Source organism: Tyto alba, unplaced genomic scaffold, assembly GCF_018691265.1.
Source record: "Tyto alba isolate M040663 unplaced genomic scaffold, T.alba_DEE_v4.0 Super-Scaffold_14, whole genome shotgun sequence".
In the NCBI taxonomy this organism is placed as follows: domain Eukaryota; kingdom Metazoa; phylum Chordata; class Aves; order Strigiformes; family Tytonidae; genus Tyto; species Tyto alba.
In genome coordinates this window covers 12,233,259-12,254,921 of record NW_024881276.1, presented here as the reverse complement: position 1 = coordinate 12,254,921, position 21,663 = coordinate 12,233,259, and the positions used below count along the sequence as shown (strand labels likewise).

The 21,663-nt window shown below is 37.5% G+C and overlaps 1 protein-coding gene across 4 annotated transcripts; it reads right to left on the bottom strand.

Annotated features, from left to right (window-relative positions):
* Positions 1-1,458: 1,458 nt before the first annotated feature.
* On the bottom strand, positions 1,459-21,584 carry SYAP1 (synapse associated protein 1). 4 transcript variants are annotated; one of them, XM_042788266.1, is made up of 9 exons: positions 21,267-21,584; positions 16,400-16,518; positions 14,179-14,245; positions 12,388-12,461; positions 11,905-12,044; positions 10,084-10,229; positions 5,338-5,396; positions 4,182-4,329; positions 1,459-2,608 (listed from the first exon to the last, which is right to left on the bottom strand). In XM_042788266.1, the coding sequence occupies exons 1-9, from the start codon at positions 21,463-21,465 to the stop codon at positions 2,481-2,483; spliced, it is 1,080 nt and encodes a 359-aa protein (XP_042644200.1). In that variant the 5' UTR covers positions 21,466-21,584; the 3' UTR covers positions 1,459-2,480. The 4 variants fall into 4 exon arrangements, with proteins under 4 accessions (XP_042644200.1, XP_042644202.1, XP_042644203.1 ...); XM_042788268.1 differs by having other exon boundaries at positions 16,400-16,543; positions 21,267-21,346; XM_042788269.1 differs by lacking the exons at positions 4,182-4,329; positions 5,338-5,396.
* Between the last annotated feature and the right edge of the window lie 79 nt (positions 21,585-21,663).

Sequence of the window (21,663 nt, the reverse complement as noted above, 5' to 3'; positions counted from 1 at the left end):
ATCCCAGTGCTTGGAATGATGCTGTTAAGAAGACACCCACATACTTGCTTATGAAATGTATTATTGTGACAAATTTGGGCTACAAAGGCCTACAAAATTCACCATGAAGTTGAAGAGGTCTACCTGTGTTCATCTTGGGTGACCAGTAGAATGCAGATGCTTTCCCTCTTTCCACACACAATAAAAACTGCGAGGCACTTGTAGCACTAATCTAAATGGAAGGCATGGACCAGTCCAGAAAACTGAATGATTACACAAAACTTATTTTAGCTTTCCAGGTTAAAACCAGATATACAGATTTTAAAATATTAACATGATTCTTGATAAGAGACTTCAAATGTCAGAGCTCATCAAATTCATCCATGCTACACTATTGCCTTCTTAAATGCAAATTTAAATGATTTTTATTTTTTTTTTAGACATACTTGCTTTTCATGAGACTTGGAAAACTAAGGTTTTATATGTAGGAGCCATCTATTATGACGTATGGAGTTTAGTATCTGCAACCATTATTTAGGCTACACTTACATGAAAAGAAATATGAGGCTTGATAGACAAATGCCGTGCAAATAAGCCAGTCATAGATCTGAAAACAGTAGGAACGATCAGGCTGGTTTTTAAGAAATGGATGTTTAGAGCAGAGATTTTGAGCTCTTAGTCATCCAGGGAAAATTTGCCACTATCAGAACAGAACTATGCATCTTTTTAGAAGATGTTGTGTTAAACTAAACAGTAGACAGATTCTAATGTCTCCAGCTTAAATCTATGAACAGCTGTATTTGTCAAAACTAAACATTGAGCTTTGAACAGTCTGATTTTTGAGTATAACAGATTCAACTTTTGTGGCCTTTAATTAATCCCAGATATAAAAAGCCCCTAAAGTACTTCTTATTTACCATAACTTATCTTGCATCTTCTAAGTGAAAAACACTATAAATTATGAATTATGTAACTACAAATCATCTTAAGCCAAGTGTATGGTAATAAACTAATTTGAGAAGCCAAATGTATGCAAGTTTAAAATAATTAATTTTCCATAGTGAGAAGTACAGTAGGGCTTTCTGTCCAAGTTCCTAATAGAGACAATTTTAAATAGTCCTTTCTTGTAGTAACAGCAGTTAAAACTACTTAGTTCCTTTCAGTTCCCACAGGATGAATATTGACTGAATAATTACAGCTATAATCTTTTCAGTCTCTGTACAATAGTTTTCTGCAGAATTATGTCATTAAGACAGAGCTTACTCTATGTAACATGCCTGTAATTCAACTATGCTTAATGCCTCCTTCCTACTTCATTTTACCCATTCTCCTTTGTGTTTGGAATTTTATTAATGTTTTGCCACAGATGTTTATGAAATAGATGACATAGAACATCACATTTTCACTTATATACAGAAAGATACTGACTAAATGGTAAAACAACAGGAAACATCCAGATGCCTAAGAAGAATCAAAAAATCTTTTAAAGAAAACTATTCTTTATTTAAATTCAATGTCTTAAGCACTGTGACAAAGTATATTTTTGAAATCTGTATGTCTGAAGTATGCTTGCCCCTCAAACTGCCCTCCCTCCAAATAAATGAGCCAGTTTTATACATATCTACAGTATTTAATAAAGATGTCCAAACCAGCCAAAGTTTTTACATAAATGTTTCAGCATTTAAAACAGAAACATTTAATTTGCTCTCACTCAGACAGCAAAATCAAATGGAAACATAACAGTCTTCTGAAGAAAGAATGCATTAAACCACTTTTCTCGTTGGAGAAAGACAATATCTTAATACAATGATTTAACCAAAACAACAGTTTAATTCAAGCGGGTAATAACTCTGTTCTTATTCAAATGCTTAAATGTTTGCCAGTTAATCATACCTGATCAATAATTAATCAGTACTTCTGTTGGAGTCTGAATTAGTATTTTAACAAGTTATCAGAAGTTATTCAATAGTGTTTTCTGGAAATTCTTTGGCTACATACATTATGGAAGTTAAATACACATGAAAGCTACTAGCTACAAGTACCTTAAAAATAGTACACATTTACAGATTATACATGGATCAGAGTGCAAATGTGATGAAAGAGTTATTTTCAATGACTAAGTTACTTACAACATGCAATTTTACATCCCAAACAGAAGGCTGCAGACAAAAAAATTGATTCTTAGATTTAGAATTCTCTTTGCAGAGCTTCTTGACCACCTAAAAATGCTTCAAACTAAACTGTTGCTTCATGTAATAGTTACTGGTTTTAATTATTACAAATAACCTGCAGTGTCTATTTTTTTTTTCTTTTGAAGAATGTAGAAGTTCAGATACTGCTCATATAAAGAACAGAAATACTGGTTGTATCCCGATATGGAATTATAATGATTTTAGCTTCTTTTATGTCTTTCAAAGATCTTTTGTAAGCAAAATATGAAAGCAGAAATCCATGTCAGTCCTCAGAAAAAGCTTAGGGTTATAGTGATTTTGTGGAAATGCTTAATTTTCTTCTTGCAACATTTCTTCTATTTCTTTATCCCAGTTTTCATCACGCTTTTCTGATTCTGTCACCACCTCATACTCTTGAAGCTCTTGTTGTAATTCCTTTTCCCAATCAGCAGTTTCTTCTGCAAGACAGAAATGATGCGTAAGAATTAACCTGATAGTATAGAATGTTGCTTATTTATGTAAAACTAGATGAATTTGCACTGAGTATCTCTTATATTCCCTGACCTCTGTGGACAATTCTTAAAAACTGAAAAAACCTCAAGATCAGAATTTTCATCTTCTTATTGATCACAGATAGGAATTAATTAATATCCAAGTCTATATTCCTATGTGCATACTATAATAAAGACATAGAAAGAAAATATGCAGCTTAGTTTTAACAAGTGTCCCTTTTCAAGCTCATTTCCTACAGTCTTTCTGTTTATGAACTGAATCTCCCTTTGTACTTTTAAATCTCCAGAAAAAAAATGAAGTTTGTAAGTTTTTTGGATATACTGTTGTGAAAAGCAAACAACCAACCAAAAAAAAAAAAGAAAAAAAAAAAAAAAATCAAGATCAAATACCATGGATAATTTTAAAAAAGAAGCAGATATTCTCCTCACTGGCTCTGTAGCTAGGCAAGCTCATTTAATCCAGGTTAAAGGTAATCATATTTCTTACTTCAGGGCAAAAAAATGAGTCAGAAGGCATTCCAGTGTTGTTAATCTGTTTTAATTAGCTCTACCTATCATATGCAAGAGTATGGGGGAGGAGATGGGTGTTTGATGTGTTACATGTTGGTTAGTACTTCAGCCTAGATATGAAGGTACGTAATTCCATAGTCCAAGTCACTAAGGCCAGCTGAGATTTCTCTAAACAAATTACACATTAATGACTTACTCAAACACTTCCATCAAAACATTAGATGCAAGGAACTGGTGTTACTTATTAGAATTCCTCAAGCTTGACTAAGTATTGGAAAAAAGAACAATTTCAGAAAACAAGGATTCAGCGACAATTAAAACACATTGTGAGATGAACTCTGAAAACTGTATTATGATAAGCATCTACATATGCAAGCATCTTCATAGTAAATTGTTCATTGTGCATGGTCAGAGTCACATCATCACAGATTGTTTTTATGCTTTTTACATGGATATTAGTTCTCCTAAATTTTAAGTATAAGCCCCAATTTATTCCTTCTCATAATTCTTAAAGCTATTTGTTATATTTTAACTGTTCCAAATGCACGTAAACCTTCTACACCAGGGGCATCTGCAAGGTCACAGCATGGTGGAAATACTCCCTTTTTAGCTGGTGTCACAAGAAGAAAACAGCCTGACTTCCAAATACTGTACTTTACCTACAACGATGTCAAGTAAAGAAAGAAAAATTAGGACCTATGAAAGAGAAGGCAGGGAAAGGAGGTGGTAAACAGAAAAAAATACTCCACTGTTACTTTCATAAAATAGCTACCTAAGAATTGTTAGGTTCTTTAGACTGGAACTACTCACAGCTAACATTCTGTATAAGACAGGGTTCGACTGTGGTGAGAATTATCATTATTTCTGCAATATTTCATTGCAGGTCATTTCATGCACTTTGAAAAATGGTCACAAATCTACTTTCCTAAGCTTAATAACAATTTTTTAAAAAAATCAACCTATCTTAGAATTGCTGTATTTAAGGCACAGAAGGTAGTAACAGCTTTACCTTCTACTACTGAAATCTCTTCTTTCTTTTTGTCTAGCACCAGTTGTTCCATTTCTTTTCTTAGGTCTTCCTGATTCAGATTACAGGCATCAAAAGCATCACTCACAAATTCTGATACACCTGGACTTGTGGAAATCTCTTCCTCATCCTGCAGTAAGACAGTTTTGTATAAGCTTACCCAAAAAGAGGAAAAAAAAATGTCACCAATACATATTTCCACTCATGTGACTGACTGCCTTTTAAATAGAGTCAGCAAAAAACCAAACCAAATGCATTACTCTGACAACTGTTTTTCTTTATAGGCTACTTTTCTTTAAGAATATTTTTGAAAAGATGAAAATGTTAGACAGCTGTACTGAAAATTACCTGCTTTTCTTCATAGGTTCCTTTTTGTGTTCTCTTAAGAACTTTAATTCTGTTTTTGTAATCTTCAGAAATAATAATAAACTCATAAGTAGTTTAGAAAAGTACCTAAGACTAATATTAAATTTTGACCACAATTCAGTAACAGCTTTCTAAACGCAAATAAAATTGAGAGAACTGTTCTTTGAAAATCTTTCTAGCTTAATTTAGTCCACTGCATATTATTGGCAAGTGAATGCACAGCTCTGCTTCTGCCAAGAGTGTTCTCTGGCACTGATTTTACAGTCCAGAAATGAACAAGCGTCATAACGTGTTTAAGTTAAAGGTTTTTACAGAATCAAGCAAAACTCTTCGTGACATTGCAATAAAATAATGTTGCTATTGCAATGCAATGCATCATTTACATTTCCTATACTTAAGTCTCACAACTGCTGAAGAGTTGGACAGAAGATGACACACATTTTAATGAAGGTATTCTTTGTATCTAAATACAATGCAAACCTTCTGCTCCGAACGTTTTGGAAATGTCACTCTTTATAACAAAACATGTTTTTACTCTGATGTGCAGGATACTAATGAGCGTATTCTTCAGATAAACTAATGCTTCTTCTACTGAAAATGAGTTTAAAGTGTATATACTAAAAATTAATACCACAGCAGAACAGCAGCAGGTTAGGACTATCAGATACTATATTATGGTTTCATAGCATAACTTACTCTAAAGGATGTGTAACTACCTATTAAGTAACAATTTCACATATTAAATACCAGAAAAAATATAACAGAGTTTTACCTCTTGAGATTTAATTGGAGGCTTTATTGTAACAGGCGGTGTTTTTGGACGTACTGTTTCTATCAAAAGGGAAAAATAAAGGTAGATTACACTTAAATACATAAAGACCTCATTTAATCTGCATAACTATTAAATGCAGAAAGAAATACTGTACTTTAAGTTTTAAGGAATCCTGTTGGTTAAAGGCTGAATTCAGCCATAGGTGAAGCATTTGCAACAACAAAATGGAAGAGAAGCAATTTTCTATTCTTAATTAAGGCAAATTTAGAAAACCATTTTCTCATTATGACTCCAAAGTTCAATCACAGGAACCCCTCTGCCCCTCAAAATAATGCAAAGAACTACGTAAATAGGAACAGTGGGGGATCTGAAAGAATTTGTCTTCTATAAAACACAGATTGTACCACACATCACAAGATCTTTGAAGTTACCAAGGTGTAGACCTGGTCATGAAATCCAGTTACTGCCTATCACAGAAGTTCCCAAACTCCCCTGGTTGGGTACTACTACTAACATGGGCACTAATTAGCTCTTAGGTATACCACACCACATCTGTACACACACCCCTAAACACACACGAGAAGTGCTCTGTAGCCATACCTTCTTTCACACAGGCAAAGGAAGTCACTGAAAAACATAAGCCCTACAAACAATTCTCTGTTTCCTAAGAAAACTCACTGTGCATTCTGTATTTAGTAGCATGGTGCTAGGAAGACAGTGACTGTTTACAAGCAAGGATTGATCTTTTTTCCGAAGATAAAGGAACATCTCAGCTTTCTTCCTCATGTAACTAGCAGGGTATAGGAGTCACAATAAAGGCCAGGTGACTGCAAGAACAATTAACATACAGGGCAGGTCGTGGTAGTGATGGAGTGCTTGCTTAGCAGTTCTATTTGTTTAAACATGCAAAGCAGCTCTGAGCTTGCAGCTCTGCTTGCTGCATTGTGTCCAGGTGGACTCTTCCTGCTTACTCAACAATTTCTGACGAGGGAATTTTTTCAGGTTTAATTTTTAAAATTAAGATCAGTTCTAACTCAAATAATTCCTTAATTGGTAGCTATCACCACTTACACAGCTCACCTAATCAGTGCCCACTGCTCCGTCCCTTCCTCTTCCCAGTCTTCAGAGGACCTGTTACTGCACCCAATGCCACAGCCAAAGACGCTCCAGCACTCCCTGCTTGGGGAGGCTGCAGAAAATGGCACTAACTCTTTGCTGTTCCGCACCAAATGCCCAAAGTACTGCACAAAGAGAGGTGCCTCACACTCCATCTGCTGCTCTCACGCAGAAGTGGCACAGCAGCTCTGCACTGGGCCCTGCACCAGTCGGATGTGACTAACATACCATTAGCACTGTTCTGGATCTACTGGCCTGGCATCGTCTCCACTGTTGATCTGCTCTCTGCCCCTGAAGTAACTTAATTCCCAAGTAAATAGTTATTAATACCTGGAGAAGGACCAGAACTTGGGTGTTTTGTTATAGATCTTACATAGTTTCTACACTAGAACATAGAATGTCTTCCATTTGTCCCTTCTTTTTCCCTTTGACATCAACCATGCTAATTTAACTTGAAAAGAGAAGGTAGGGAGGAGACAGAGATAAAAATGGAAGGCAATTAATTCTTTTATAGACATCAGTCAGCTTTAAGAAGAAACTGAACATTATGAAGAGTTACCAACTGGCAATTACTTCCAGTTTTAGCCTCCAACTAGGGAATCCAAACTCCGAGAAGGTTACTTAAAAAAAATAACACAGATGATTCATAGCTTCCCAAATCTATGCAATTTTTGAATCAAACAAAACATGTATTTACTACAGTCTGGTAAATGTATCTGTCATTACAGAATATACAATCATTAGGACAGTCAATCTATGCTTATCCTATGAGATCTGCAACAGGCCAAAAAACGGTCCTTTTTTTGACCCTTTTTTTTTTTTTTTAAAAAAAAAAAGGAAGATATGTTTTGGTTTTAGTCACAACAGTAATTACTAGAATAACTCTTTGGGTGTTATCCAGCAACTTTGTCTATTAATGTCAATTTCCAAGGGTTTGGATGACTCAAAGATAACAGTTTTGTTGTTCAATAGGGTCAGTTGCCATCTCTCCTGGAGAGTCGAAACACTTCAATTAAAACAGTCATAGTTTGGCAAGTGTGAGTACTGTACCATAAAAAAGGAGGTTATGCTGCCCCAGAAACTTGCAGTTTAAGACTGCCCATTTAACTACATATTCAGTTTGCATAAAGGAAACCTTCAGCACTGTAATTAATAACAGAGTAATTTCTATTTGACTATCCAATCAGCCACAACAGTAGATGCTTTCTTTTTTTCTGAAATTGGTTTACTGAAGCAATGATATGCAGAAACAGTAATCAGATAAAAAGCTCAGGGAAAGGCAAAGCATACTAATAGTAAACAGAGAATATGCTTATAAACAATGGTGAAGAAAATATCTTTTGGCAGATTTTGTGTTTCTAATCTTTCCAAACGAAACCTTTTCCTCTATACAAAGAACTAAATGCAGTAGCAAATGAAAGGATCTAATACCCAAAGATCTATTGTGAGGCATAACAGAAACAAGAGAAGACAGTCACTACTCTTAGTAATCTATAATATAATCCAGAGGAACAGAAATTTTAAAAAGATTAAAAAAATCCCACAACAATAAAGAAATAAAATTAAATACATTTAGATACCAGCTGGCACAGATTTTTATGGAATTATGAGAATCCCAGCGATTTCCTGAGTTGATGACACCTGCACAGGATAACAGTAAACAATTTGCTCATAGAAAATGACAAAAATGGGGAGCTGAATACTGTGGGAGTGTAGAAGTGATGTGACAGAAACAAGTTTTGTACTCCTTTGCTTAAAGCAGTCTTCTGAACTCTACTGACCAAAAGAATTACATCATTAATCACTTAAATCATGTTGGGCTATTGTCTTTGTAAACCTTCACAAGGAGGGAACCCAGCACCCTACAGCCCACTGGTGTGTGCTGGCAAGTTACTCTCCTCAAAGGCTAGCATCCTCTGGAGTGTACACGGCCTCCTGCAGTCGCTTTGCATGGCCTATGTCTCCTCTGTGTTCTGTGTAATATGCTCAAGTGAGGCTATGATTTTTTTTTTAAGCTTGGAAAGTCTTAAATAGTGTAAGTAATGTTTCTGAGGTTGAACAGCACGCTGTTCAACATGGGGACATGCTGCAATGTTTGACTGTATGTAGCCCATTGAGACAGCAGACAATTGTCCTTGATAAAAGAAGTCAGAACTGGTGCTTCTTGGTCTGCAGTAGATTGAGTGACCTGTCATGTCAGCATTGTTTGGATTTTAACTCAGAGAAAACTACTTTGTTCATTCTAGATGGGGACCTTGCCAACGCTAACACACGCACACTCTGAACAGAACCTATGAGAAATAGCTTAAGACAAACTGACAGCAAAGGCAAACACACAAGCTGGAGGAAACTACTACAGTCCTTTTTGAAAAAAACTCTTCTATGCAACATGCAAGCCTAGCTCTGTAATCCCCGTTGTAATCTCCCCTTCACCCTAAGATTCAGCTGCCTGTGTCCAAGGAGCCAAAGATCAGATGAGCAACCTTAGCTCAGACTATGCTGAAAATTATCAAGTTGTGCAAAAGAGCTGTGAGAAAGTCTGTAAAAAGATAAGGTGAAATTATAAACTGGGGTAGGATTAGAAAGATGAGATCATTAGCACTGCAATGACTCAAGAGGAAGAATACCAATACGGAAAGATACTATATTCGAAATGGGGGAAAAGAGTCAACTTGGCAGTGATCAGTTGGTTGTCAGTCAGGCCAGCAGTGCCAACAGGACATGAACATTGATGGATTTCATTGATTATGCCAAGTAATTGATGTTGGGGATATGAGAATCTGTTCCAAGGTGCAGCGAAGGCTTTTTCCTTCTGCCTAATGCTTACCCAGCCTGCTGAGATTCTTCAGTCTTAGCAGAGGTGGTGAGTGTACCTAGCTTAGGCCAAGATTTAATGAGCTACTAGTTATCTTGTGTTTTCACCATTAACTGCTTTATATTCTTTAAGCTGCATATATTCCTGCTTGCAGAATTTGTTTTCATGCAGCTAAAGATGCTCAGTGGTTCGTAAGAGGGTCAGTAAGAATTATCTGTATAAACTGATCAATGTAACTGAAGACACCTACGCTGAAGTGGCTTTTTCATCTGAAGGTTGAATCCCAGCTAGCCTTTTGGTGCTCATCTTCTTCCATTTCTGTAATACATTATGGGCCTTTCCAAATCCTGCATGTGTCTCTGCCTTCACCACCACAGAAATTCTACCCCTGTATCACTCAGTAACTTCTGTTTAGCCTGAAGATTAAGCAAGATCCAAGAGCAAACCATATGCCAGCTGGCTGGGTTGGCCAGTACCTGTTGTCTTATCAGGTGAACCAAAGGTACCTCCTACTACTTTCTGACAAGCCAAAAGAGCACACCAGAGACCACCAGCGATCTTGAGCGGTTACAAGCCAAATAAAAAATTTTATCTCTTGAGATTTCCACTCTTCTCCTGCTTCAGCCAACTTTGTCAGAATAGCTTAAAATAACTAGGATCCTCCTCTTGCCCCATATCTGGATAAACACACCAACTACAGTGAGATAAGCCTTGATTTAATAGGAAGTCCAGGATAAAAATTTGATGTCAGCTGATGTATACAGTGAGTATGCATGACACTGAATGAGCTGTACTAAACCAAATCCTTTCCATACCTTTCAGTTGACTATCCTCTTCTCTGCCTTTGTTCTCTTCTTTTCCTACTGCTTGCTGTTGAGCTGCAAGTGCAGTGAGTTGTGCAGACTGTTTAATTAGGGACACCCTGTAGAAATAATTTCTCCAGAACACCTCCTCCTTTACGCTAGAGAGAACAGATTTTGATTACTACATTTGGAAATAAGGTTTCTTTTACATCTAGCAGTGAAATAAAATTAAATATGCAGAGGGAAGGAGTAGACATAGCTTCCATTTAAGTAAAAACTTAAAAAAGAAATTTGTGATAATAACACAGTTTAAAAATTCCATCATTGTAGAAGATCTTGATCTCTTACAAGACAGTTACAATGGACTTGAACATATAATAATAATGTCTTTACAAGTTTTGGAAAAATATAATGCTGTTCCTCTCTCTTGCCAAGCTATGTAAAAAAACCCAACAAGCCAAATAACCCTGCTCTCTTCACTTCTCTAACATTCTATCATTGTCAAATTATATTTATCTACATCTTCCCTAGAACTCAGGTAGAAGTGGAACATCTCTGATCTATAGACAGAAGCCAATCCTAGATTGCAGCAGAACTATTTCACTATCTGCACATCTTTCAGCATGTCTGCAGGACCTTCAGTAACTACAAACTGCCATCTTGAAAATGACCAGCCTTGGTAAGTGGGAGACTATCCCATTTCTTAGGTAACATTTCCCTCTGATAATCCTCTAGCAAGCAAGAAAAATACAACTTTAAGCCAGAGGGAACAGAAAGCAGAAACGCCAAGACCCATGAGGATGAAAGTGTATAGGTCAAGAAAGAAAGCAAGCAGCAAAGTTACCTTCCTGCACATTCAGACAAACAGTGACTATTGAGACTGAGAACAGGAAAAAAAACCCAAAACTATTAAGCAATGTGGTAGAATAGGCAAGGATAGCATAACCAGAGACTGAAGACAGTGTCAGACACAGATCTGATCAAGACCAAGAATGTGGGCAGAGCTTTAGGACTGACAGCAGCAAAGAACATCAGGGAAGGGGGCAAATAATACAAGGAGCCTGGAAGGTTTATAAAAGGAGGAGATTTAAGACAGAAAAGCTCAAAGAAAGATGTTTTCTTTCCTGTTTCCATCCTTAGACAAGGAGACTAATGTTAGGAACTCCTACTTAACAAGAATGTTGACTTGTGAAACAAGCTTTAGGAGCAGAGTCTGGGACCGGACAAGGAAGGAAAACAGCACTGGAACAAAGATGGGATCAAGAAGCCACACTAGAATAGGGCATAACTGCTGGGACAAAGATCTTGTGGATCTTTTAGTTAGGTCCACTAGAAGGAAGGCAGTTGCAACACAGAACTTTTTCCATTACATGTTCAAAACCAGTTTTTCTTGCTTGCATTGCTGCTGTTTTGTGATGCACTGTTCTACCATTTCTCCAAGAGGCCTCTGACTACCCAATAACCTTTCTGGGGTGTCAATTACATCAGATCTGAACAGTTTTGTTGATGCATTTACCTTTGTTGGGAAAAAAGATTTTCGATTAATTTAGCACACAACATGGAAAAATTTAAGGCCTCTCCCATACTTAAGTCAACAGGTCCTTATTAGTTTTGAATGTCCAACAGATCTATTTCTGTTCGTTCCTTAAAATTGCTGAAGTGCAATGCACATACAATACTCCATGCATTTGAAATCAGCAGATACAAAATATATACAGAGGAAGTACATAAAGAAGGAGTTGAAGGATGCGAAAAGAAAAAGGAGTAATTTACAAGTATTTACAGACATATTAAAAATACAACAATACATAGTTACCAGCAGAAATTACTTACTGTTTGGGAACCAGATCAAACCTCATCCTGTTGAGAAGTTCATCTTCTTGTAACATCACCATTGCAACAGGGTACATTTGATCAAAGTCAAAATTAAACTGCACACCTGCTGGAGGATCCCGCAGAAAATTCCGTTTATCCTTTGAAGAACATATTTGTGGTTATTAACCAATACCAGAAAAAGCAAATCATATTTCACACACAAGACCAACAAAGCAATCCCACTTCCCACATATCATTCTACCACACAAAGTTGTGAAGCCTTTATAAAAACAAAAAATTATTCTTTGCCTCAAGTTGATACTGAAAGAACTATTTACTCTTGCACATGATCAGTACAGTGAAAGACACATTAAAAGTAGTATATTGAAAATACATAATTTTGGTTGGCATTACTAACTTATTTTGGAAAAAAAAAAAAAAAAGAAGTTCTAACCTCTCCAACAGAAAAACTTCAAATCTGACAGGAAAGGAACTACTTACCGCTGATAAGGCCAGTATCTGTTGTTGAATTGTCTCTTCTTCATTGCTGTCTACCCAGGGAGGTACTGCTGCTTCTGTTATTGAAAGGAGAAAAATAATTGAATGTGTGGTACTTTAAAAAAAAAACAAAAAACAAAAAACAAAAAAACCAACAACGATCAAACCACCTGACAAAGTAACATGCAATGTCACAAAAGTAAGCAGACTTACATCAGTAAACCAATTATTCCTCTCTCCTAAATTAAGCTCATGGCATAAGAGAGAAACTCTAAGAATGGATCTTTGCTTATCAGAGGCAAAAAAAAAAAAAAATAGATGAAATAGTTGCTGATTTCTGTTACCGTAAAACTAAAGCTGTGGGTGTTTCTTTGCAGTGTGCACCAGTCAATACTTGGTGCCTCTTAGATTAGTTACTGAAGTAGTACTGTATAACTTGTTAAGCTGCCTGCAAATAGAACTTTCTCGATTCACTCTGAACATATAAATTTTGTCAAAATTAAGTTTTCAAAATTATTTATTATTGTATTAGTTTTCTAACACCCAGAAGACACCAATTCTTTACCGATAGAGAAAAGTTATAAATTTGTTATAAATTACAACATTATACACTGAATAAGCACACTTGAGTTCAGCTGATTTATACATTTACACAGGTACTTCCAAAATAGTTCTGTAGGCAGGACATAGAGGAAAACAAACTACTGTAGAAGTACAGAAATCTATTAATCTCTTCACTGTCAATGCAAATTCCTCCTACAGAGACATTATGATGCAGCTGTAACAGTTAAATAATTTTGTGCACTTAAACTAACAATGCTTATTTGCCTATGCACCTGACATCAGCAAGATTTTTCACCCACATGGATTCACTTTTGATGCTAATGCTTCTTTCAGTCAGGCCACCTGCTACTCCTCCTTTCACCAATCTAGCTACCTATTTTCATAAAACTCATAGAAATATATTAACAGATGACAAAGTTTACTAACAAAGACAGAAATACAGATAAGGATCACATAAGCAGTCTTGCAAGAAACCCGACTAACATGCTAACTACAGACAGAATGAAAAATTTTATCACAGTCCATTTAAAAACAGCTCATTTTCAAGATTAACAGCAGAGCCACTAATTAGGCAAACTGTCAGAAATTAACGCGTTCAGGTAACACATTAAAAGAGATAAAAGCCAATGATGAAACACCACACAAAAAAATATTGTGCTTATTTTAAAGTCTCAAATAGATCCACTGATGTCAATAGCACATGGGTGGATAACTCAAAGGATTTAGATTACAGATAATCATAAAGCAACTGAGTTACGGGAAAGCAAAAGAGCAATTATGTCTTTAATGTAAGCAGAGCAACTCCTACAGAAAAACTAATTAAATACTACAGTGCAAACCCTAACCCTTGTTTTTAATGTCATTATTAAAATGTGACATAATTGCTAAAGCTCAAAAGTAATCGTCATGCTGATTTTTTTCAATAAATGTTTTCAATAAATACACAGGCTTGAGATTCACAACAACAAGAAAACAACTTTGCTAGCACAGTGATTTTGAGTTAATTTCATAAAGCTGAATTTGGTTAAAAAAGCAAGACCAACTAGATAATGTAACACTAGCCTCACTTAAAAATGTCATCTTCCTGTTCCACAATATATGTTAAGTTCTGCCACAATGTGTTTCAAACAGAATTTTGATAGATTAGGTTTAGATACAGCCCAATTATCCAGCTTCCAGCAAGTTTTAGCTTATGCAATGGTATGCGTTATCAAAAGAAGCATATATTACCTGATTTTTTTGTTTGCTGCTCTTGGACAAATTTTTTCTGTTCCTTCTGAAAATCTCCAATAATAGTCTAAATTAAAAATTAGGAAACCACAGTTAAAAATATAGTTCACTCTTGCTACATGTTCACTCAGAAAGTGCTTTCAAATACACTACAAGATCATATTCTTATATCCCTGATGGCCCTTTTTGTAAGTTAAAGGTGATTGATGTAAGTCATATATTCCCCTCTACTGAAACATCTGATTTTGCCTTAAAAAGTTTAAACTATTGTGTATGTTTTTTTTTTTTAAAAAAAGAAAATCCTAGCTGATAATTTGAACATCAGCATACTATTTCTGTATACTTACTGCCTTACTGTATCAAATACAGACAACATAAACTGTTTAAACTTAAATATGTTTTTAAAGCATTAAACACTGAAAAATACCCTTGACCTTACAATAAGTTTAAAGAGTTACTTAAGAAATATATCCATTACAGTAAATTGGACTTGTAAAATTAAGTATGATGTTCAGAATGTCTGCTTTGCTGAAATAAAATAATTTCTCCATTTAGGTTGTTGACAAATTTGCACCAAAAAATTATGTTCAGAAATATCCTATACTGAATTTAGAATTAAAAAAAATGGGGAATGGTCTCAGAAGTCAGCATGGCATAATCTAGAAGTAACAATGCAAATGTTTTTCTCTAGTTGAAAACACAGGCAAAAAATCATGAGGCTAGAAATGAATACTTACACCATTCCTAAACCCCAAATTTTATTTAATGAGATCTATGGCTTAATAAGTTACCAAAAAGCATGCAAGTCTTCAAGCTAAATGCTGATAATTTCCTATAATTTTCTTTTCCTTCAACAACCCAGCATTTCAGTTTAACATTATCAGTAAGAAAACTACTGTAGTGCCTGTTATAAAAAAGCTTAATGATGATATTGCTATAATCTTGTTTCTCCCACATCTAAGCTTATTAGTCCAAACAGGGAATTCATATTACTCTAAGGCATTCACAGAAAAAAGCAAATGGTATTTTAGGCACAAAATATGCTGTAGCTACTTAGCTACAGTTTCTTCTGAGCATTTTTATTTGTGCATTAAGTTACCAAATAACCTTCTCACTTGACTTTTCTTTTTCGATCTGGATCAGAATTACGTTAGACTAATACACTGTAGTGGGAAATAACTCTGCTGTTATATATAGACAGTTACCACTAAAATGTCAATGAAATCTAAATTTGTTATGATCGAATTTTGTCTCCAGAAGTGTCATTTGATAATTTGAAAGACAAAATGAACATTAATTATATCAATACATTTAATTTTATTTAAAAAAACCAAGGCAACACTTAAGTTCCCATGAAGGGCTGTCAGAGACAGAAGCAGAGGGGTCTGGCTGCATCTCCCATGTCTGACACATCTGGATGCACAGTCCCACTGCAGCTGGGTTGGTTTTGTACAGTTCCCTTGCCCTTCCCCTTCCAAGCTACCCTCACTAACAAACACAGAACACTAGATGGCACTTATTGCTACTTTTTCCCCCTACTCTTCCCACCTCCCCCCCCCCTTCTGCCAAGTTTGTGACTTTAAGCACTGGAAGAACACTTGCTAGCAGAAGTTAAGCAACTGGAGCTGGCAGCCAGGAACAGGGAGGGCAAGAGTTAAGTGTCAGGATTGGGGAAAGAACAGGACAACAGCAAGCCCTTTCATTAACTCACTGGGTCTTGTGAAACCATACCTGTGTTGCTCTAGGGTCTTAGTATATAATATCCACAAAGCTGACCTAATTTCTGAATCTTGCTTTAGAGATGCATTTAAGATGCAAGCTATAGCATTCCTCTTTCCTCCTAAATAAACTGAAGGGAAAACCCCAACCCACAGAGATCCCAGACATCCCCCATCGGCCTGCCTCTACTAATTTTTCCAGCTATTCCTGATGTCAGCATTTTTCATATTTTCTTCTGGTCTTTCTCCAGTGCATCTACATCCTGAAAGAACAGAACACTGGTGCAGTACTGAGTAAATCAGAGTGACCATTTTTTGGTATGTCTAGCCTGAATAAACATTTCAGTCACATAATTTATCATGACAGGAAATATCTGCTCTTGAAATACGTAATTCCTAAAGCCATCTTAAAGAAATGTTATCTTATCACATGCTAGATTTGCCCTGTTACAACAATGGCAAGCATACAGAGCTTTCAGCTCAAGAATCTAGAAATAAAATACCTTATCAATGATACTGTCGATTTTCCCTTCTTCTACAGACTTCTTTATCGTCTGTGCTGTTTCAGCAACGGATTCAGATATCTTTTTTGTAGCAGCCGTGGCAAAATTGAAGATGTAACCTTTCATAGATGAGAAGAGAAAGACCTGAAAAAAGATCTCTCTACCTCCAGTTCCCTTACTAGATTTGTTTTCCTTTCTCTTCAGACATTTGGAAACCTACTTAAAAGCAAAATCATTTAGCCCAGCTTCTATCCTACAAAGAATTCCTAAAATCCTATTTATCCTTTTCTAGTTCATATTATTTAGTGATAATGATCAAACTATGTTTGATCACCACTTTCTCCAAATCAAACTTTTATACATGAACCTTGTTTACAAAATCAAATATTCCTAGTGGTCCTTGAAATATTGCTTTCCAAATAATTTTCTGAAGCAATGTGTCTTTCCTAATTTCATTTAAGTATTTTGGAGACATTAAGCAATAAGGTAACATTATAATCAGCATTAAAACAAAATTATGTATTTTAAGAAAACATGCACAATAAAATCTCACGAAGGCAACAAATGCATGAAAAATTTCAGGCATTTCAAGTAACACTTGAATTTCCTTCAAAAGTCTTCAGATAGAAGCCTGTTCTTGATGTTTGCCCCTTTCTATTTTGCATTGTCTTCCTCTTTTTTCAATCCATGAGAAGCACTGTGGCCCTGTTTGCTTATTTTTCCAAATACGTTCACCATCAGAAAACCAGTAACAAATATTTCCAAAGACTAACTAGCTTTTTTTTTGTATTAGCAGTGCTGAAGTGAAGAAAGGTGGCAGAGAAAGGACTATGTAGCATGGACAGTTGCCTTGTTTGTTTTTCATTAAGGAGAACAAACTTGCTAGCAGCAAGATGTGTATCCTAAAACTTCAGAAACATTAAATATCAATTTATCGACAAAGGATCTTAAAACAACATTGGTATTGTTTATTTCTCAGATGACATGTCACAAGCACTTCATTACATTTGACCAGTTGTATTATGACTGTAATATCACAGTTACAGTATATACAATGATAAAATGCCAGTAAGTGCCACAGTAATCGCAGAGGGATCTAGGTAGATTGAAGCATTTGGAAATTATCAACAGCATGAAATTTAGCAAAAAGAAATGCGGGATTCTGCACCTGGGATGGAGTAATGCTGGCCACAAGTATAAATTGGGAGAGGAGCAGCTGGAGAGCCACCCTGCAGAAAGGGATGTGGGGGTGCTGGTCGGTGGCAGCAGGCTCAGTGCGAGCCAGCAGTGTGTGCCCTGGCAGCCCAGGGGACAAACCGCACCCTGGGGTGCAAACACGGCATAACTAGCTGGGAAAAAAAAGGAGATGATTATCCTGCTGTATTCGGTGTTGGTGCGACCTCACCTGGAGTGCTGTGTACAGTTCTGGGCCCCATAATTTGAAAAGGATGTGAAGGTCCTTGAACACGTCCTGAGGAGGGCAACAAAGCTGGTGAAAGGGCTGGAAGGCATGTCCTAGGAGGAGGGGTTAAGGACTTTGGGCTTGTCTAGTTTGATGAAAAGGAAGATGAGGGGTGACCTCATTGCTCTCTACAGCTCCCTGAGGAGGGGAAACAGAAAGGGAAGTGCTGAGCTCTCCTCCCTGGGATCCAGTGACAGGATGCGTGGGAACATTTCAAAGCAGAACCAGGGGAGGGTTAAGACTGGCTATTAGGAAGCATTTCTTTACCAAGAGGGTGGTCAAGCACTGGCACAGGCTTCCTAGAGAGGTGGTTGATGTCCCAAGTTTGTCAGTGTTTAAGAAGCATTTGGACAATGCCCTTAACCACCTGCTTTAACATTTGGTCAGCCCTGAATTGCTCAAGCAGTTGGACTAGATGATCATTGTAGGTCCCCTCCAACTGAAATAGTCTATTCTAGTTCTAGGGTTAGAAGTAATAAAGATGGATCTAAACTGCATAGTAACTATCAAAGATATATTTGAGGCATTACTAAGAATGCAAAGCATGTGGTATGGTAAGAATAATTTAGTTACTCTGGAAGACCAACTTTGACTTCTATAGAGGGGACTTTGGAAAAAAAAACTCAGCACTTCTGTTTCAAAAACAAAAACAAACCACCACCTTCCTTCTCAAGACCTTACAAAAATACAGGTTTCCTTATGGGTTAGAAATGTAAGAAATAACCGTAGCATGCAAAAAAAACGTGAGTTGTTTTAACACACAGTTATCAGCCACTGGTAGAATGAGTTACTTCGGAATGTTCACATCACCTTTTGGAAAGCTGACTGTTCTTTGTGGCACATAAAATACTCTCTTTATGATATCACCAAATCAATACTGAAATACACAGAGGTCTAGCCAGAATTTAAACAAGCCAGTTTCTTATATGTAACTTCCATTTATAAGCCACAGAACAGTGGCAAGCTAACTCCAAGTACTTGCTAGCATCTTTCATATCTGTTACCAGCCTCTACAACCCATCACATCGTATAAAAAAATGTCTATCTTCCACACTTTAGATATATACACATTAACTATCCCTTTTATGACAGTAGAGGAGGCTGCAGCCTACTGGATTTTTTCCTCTCTATCACCTTTTATTGGTTGTTTTATGTATCCCTGAAAACGCTCACATGTAATTGTTTCAGGTGCAAAAGGTGCTGAAGCATTTGCTGTCCAGCGACATTTTAGTATTGTTGGGCAAAGCGTTGGCCAGTCCTGGAAGCAGTCTGAGGAGCAAAATGCTTTTTATTTCCATAACAACTTATAAAACCTCAATGAGAGGTGGTATTTAGCCTTAGAAAAACAGAATTAGTGGTGGAAAACAACACTTTAAAATGACCAAGAAGTTGTCTCTCCCTCTTACAAATCTATGCCTGTATTAAGAATACGTATCTAGCAAAATTTCTATTATTAGTTCACACTGACAAACTCCTAACCTTCATACTGATGTGATAATGAGCAAAAAATAATGCATGTGAGGCTTCGGTTTTACCAGTAAAATTATTTATATGGTAAGGGAGTCTTTCCACACAGCTACCCTGATTATTAGTCATGCAGATATTTCTAAAGTTATGTGTTAAACTAGTGACATCCAAATCTTATAAAAAACCTTTTCACTCACAATCTTCTCTGATGTCACAGACAATGAATCTGTGGATCACCAAACCAAATTCTCACTTCCAGAGCAAATTATAGGAGGGATGTCTATACCTGTAAGTCAATACTTCTTCTTCCCCTGAAATCCGAAGTCTTTTTTTCCTTCCTGAACAAAGTGACTACCAGATTAGGATCTGTTTACAAGCAGCAGAGAAGTATTTGACCAAACTACACAGACAAACTGCTGCAGCTCAGATAGCCCAAGGCAGAGCACAGTAAAGAACCATCTCAGACTAACCTTTCAGATGATATTGATCCAGCACTTCAGAGCACCAGTAAAAAAAACCACTTCAGTAATGAGCATGGAGATGTACTTTGGATTAATTTTATCTAAGAATCTACTATAGTAAAGCAGCATTCTTACCTGTAGTAAATTACAGCCTTGCCTCATTACAGATGAGTTCAATAAAATCAAACCCATTACTTTTCTATGAAAAAAATCACAGAAACCCCACGCCAATTCATGAAGCACATTATTCTGTATGTACACAGTGACAGCAGAAGAGATACTTAAAGAATTGTTGTTCATTTAATAACAATTCTGAAAAAAGGTAACTGAAATAAACATTTGCAGCAACTTACTTGGTTCGTATTTTAAACATCCAATTTCTTTAAGAAAATGTTTTTTGATTTCCAGTGAAGCAACATCTTTTAACAGTACACAGAATTCTTAACAATGCAATCAAATATTTCTCATTGCCCGTAACTGCTATTTAAAACAAATCTCCGAGATGCAGAAAAATTAAGATGAAATTATAGAGAATTGGGTCACTTCCACAATTCCAGCTTTATCAATTGCATAGGATTGTTTCAGAACTATGGAAGAACCTGGACAAGCTGTACGAAAAACTCCATCTTGTGAAATACATGGTAGTTATGCATGCCACAGACTGTAGTTAAACAGACATGGTTTAAGAGAGATGCAAAACAAAGAGATGTGAAAACATAAAATAAGTGTAGAAAACAATTACTTTTAAAACTTTCCCCTGAGATAGCTTTCCATACTAGCTAACCTAAGTTATCAATTCCATCCATAAAGCTACGCTGCAAGGTCTTTCTCCCTTTTAAAAGAGTCTTCAGGTCACCTCATAGACTTGTGTTCCCCATTTTGCATCACTGTGCCAGCTGTGTTGGAGTTGCTGCCATCCAGCTGAAAAGAGCTTTTTCTTTCACGGTTGTTGAATTGAGAAGCAACACGCTTAACTCACCTTAAAACCCATCTATAATTATTTAGCTCAAGTTTTGGGTTAAGCGCTAACGACAAGGCGTAACTTTTTCTCTGGCCTCTAAACGTGCATTAAGCTGGTCTACCTACCCTCGTTCAGTTGCTAGCCTCTGCTACTCTCACCACGCTAAGTTTTGCTATCACGATCGCTTTTTTTTTAAAAAAAAAAAAAAAAAAATCACAACCAAAACACACACCAAAAAAAAAAACCAACCAAAAACCAGACCCATAGCAGCACTCCCCGCGTGAAGATGCCTGGGGACACGACACGCCTCTTCAACAAAAACACCCACTCTCCCACTCAAGCTTTTCCCTTGGCTGAAGGCCCCCGGCAGCGATGTGCGTGGGAGGGGAAGGGGCCGCAGCCCCCTCCCCCCCGGCCGCGGGGGGCAGCGCTTCCTGGGGGGGGGGGGGGGCGTGGGGGGTGCGGCGGGGCCCCGATCCCCCCAGCAGCGCCGGCGGGCAAGGGCAGAACACTCACTGCCGAGTCCCCTGGCCTGGCTGAGCAGCGCCTCCGACTCCACCTGCAGCTCCACCTGCTCCGGGCTCTGCGCGGCCGGATCCGCGTCTGCCGCCACCGCCGCCTCCTCCTCCGCGGAGCTGCTCCTCTCCTCGGCCGACAGCAGCTTCTCCTCGCCTGCCCGCTCCAGCCCCAGCCAGCTGCCCAGCCCGCGCAACATGGCGCCGGAGCGGCGGCGGCGGCGACCGCCGCGCTCGGCCGTTAACGGGCACTCCCGACGGCGAGGGGCGACCACCGAACTTGCCCCGCTCCTTCCGCATACGCCACTTCCGCCTCGCCGTTAAGGCGGGGGGAGAGGCGGGGGGGCGGTGCTCTAGCCTTCCTCTCGCGCCGCCGCGGGGCGGGGGAGAGGCGGGGC

Bases quoted from the DNA above. Each gene is read 5' to 3' on its own strand.
- SYAP1 (XM_042788266.1), bottom strand. From the start codon at position 21,465: ATGTTGCGCGGGCTGGGCAGCTGGCTGGGGCTGGAGCGGGCAGGCGAG. The intron at 12,045-12,387 runs GTAAGTAGTTCC...TGTTCTTCAAAG, and splicing joins AGATACTGGCCTTATCAGCG to GATAAACGGAATTTTCTGCG. The intron at 2,609-4,181 runs GTAAAGCTGTTA...TCTGTCTTGCAG, and splicing joins AGAGATTTCAGTAGTAGAAG to AAGAAACTGCTGATTGGGAA.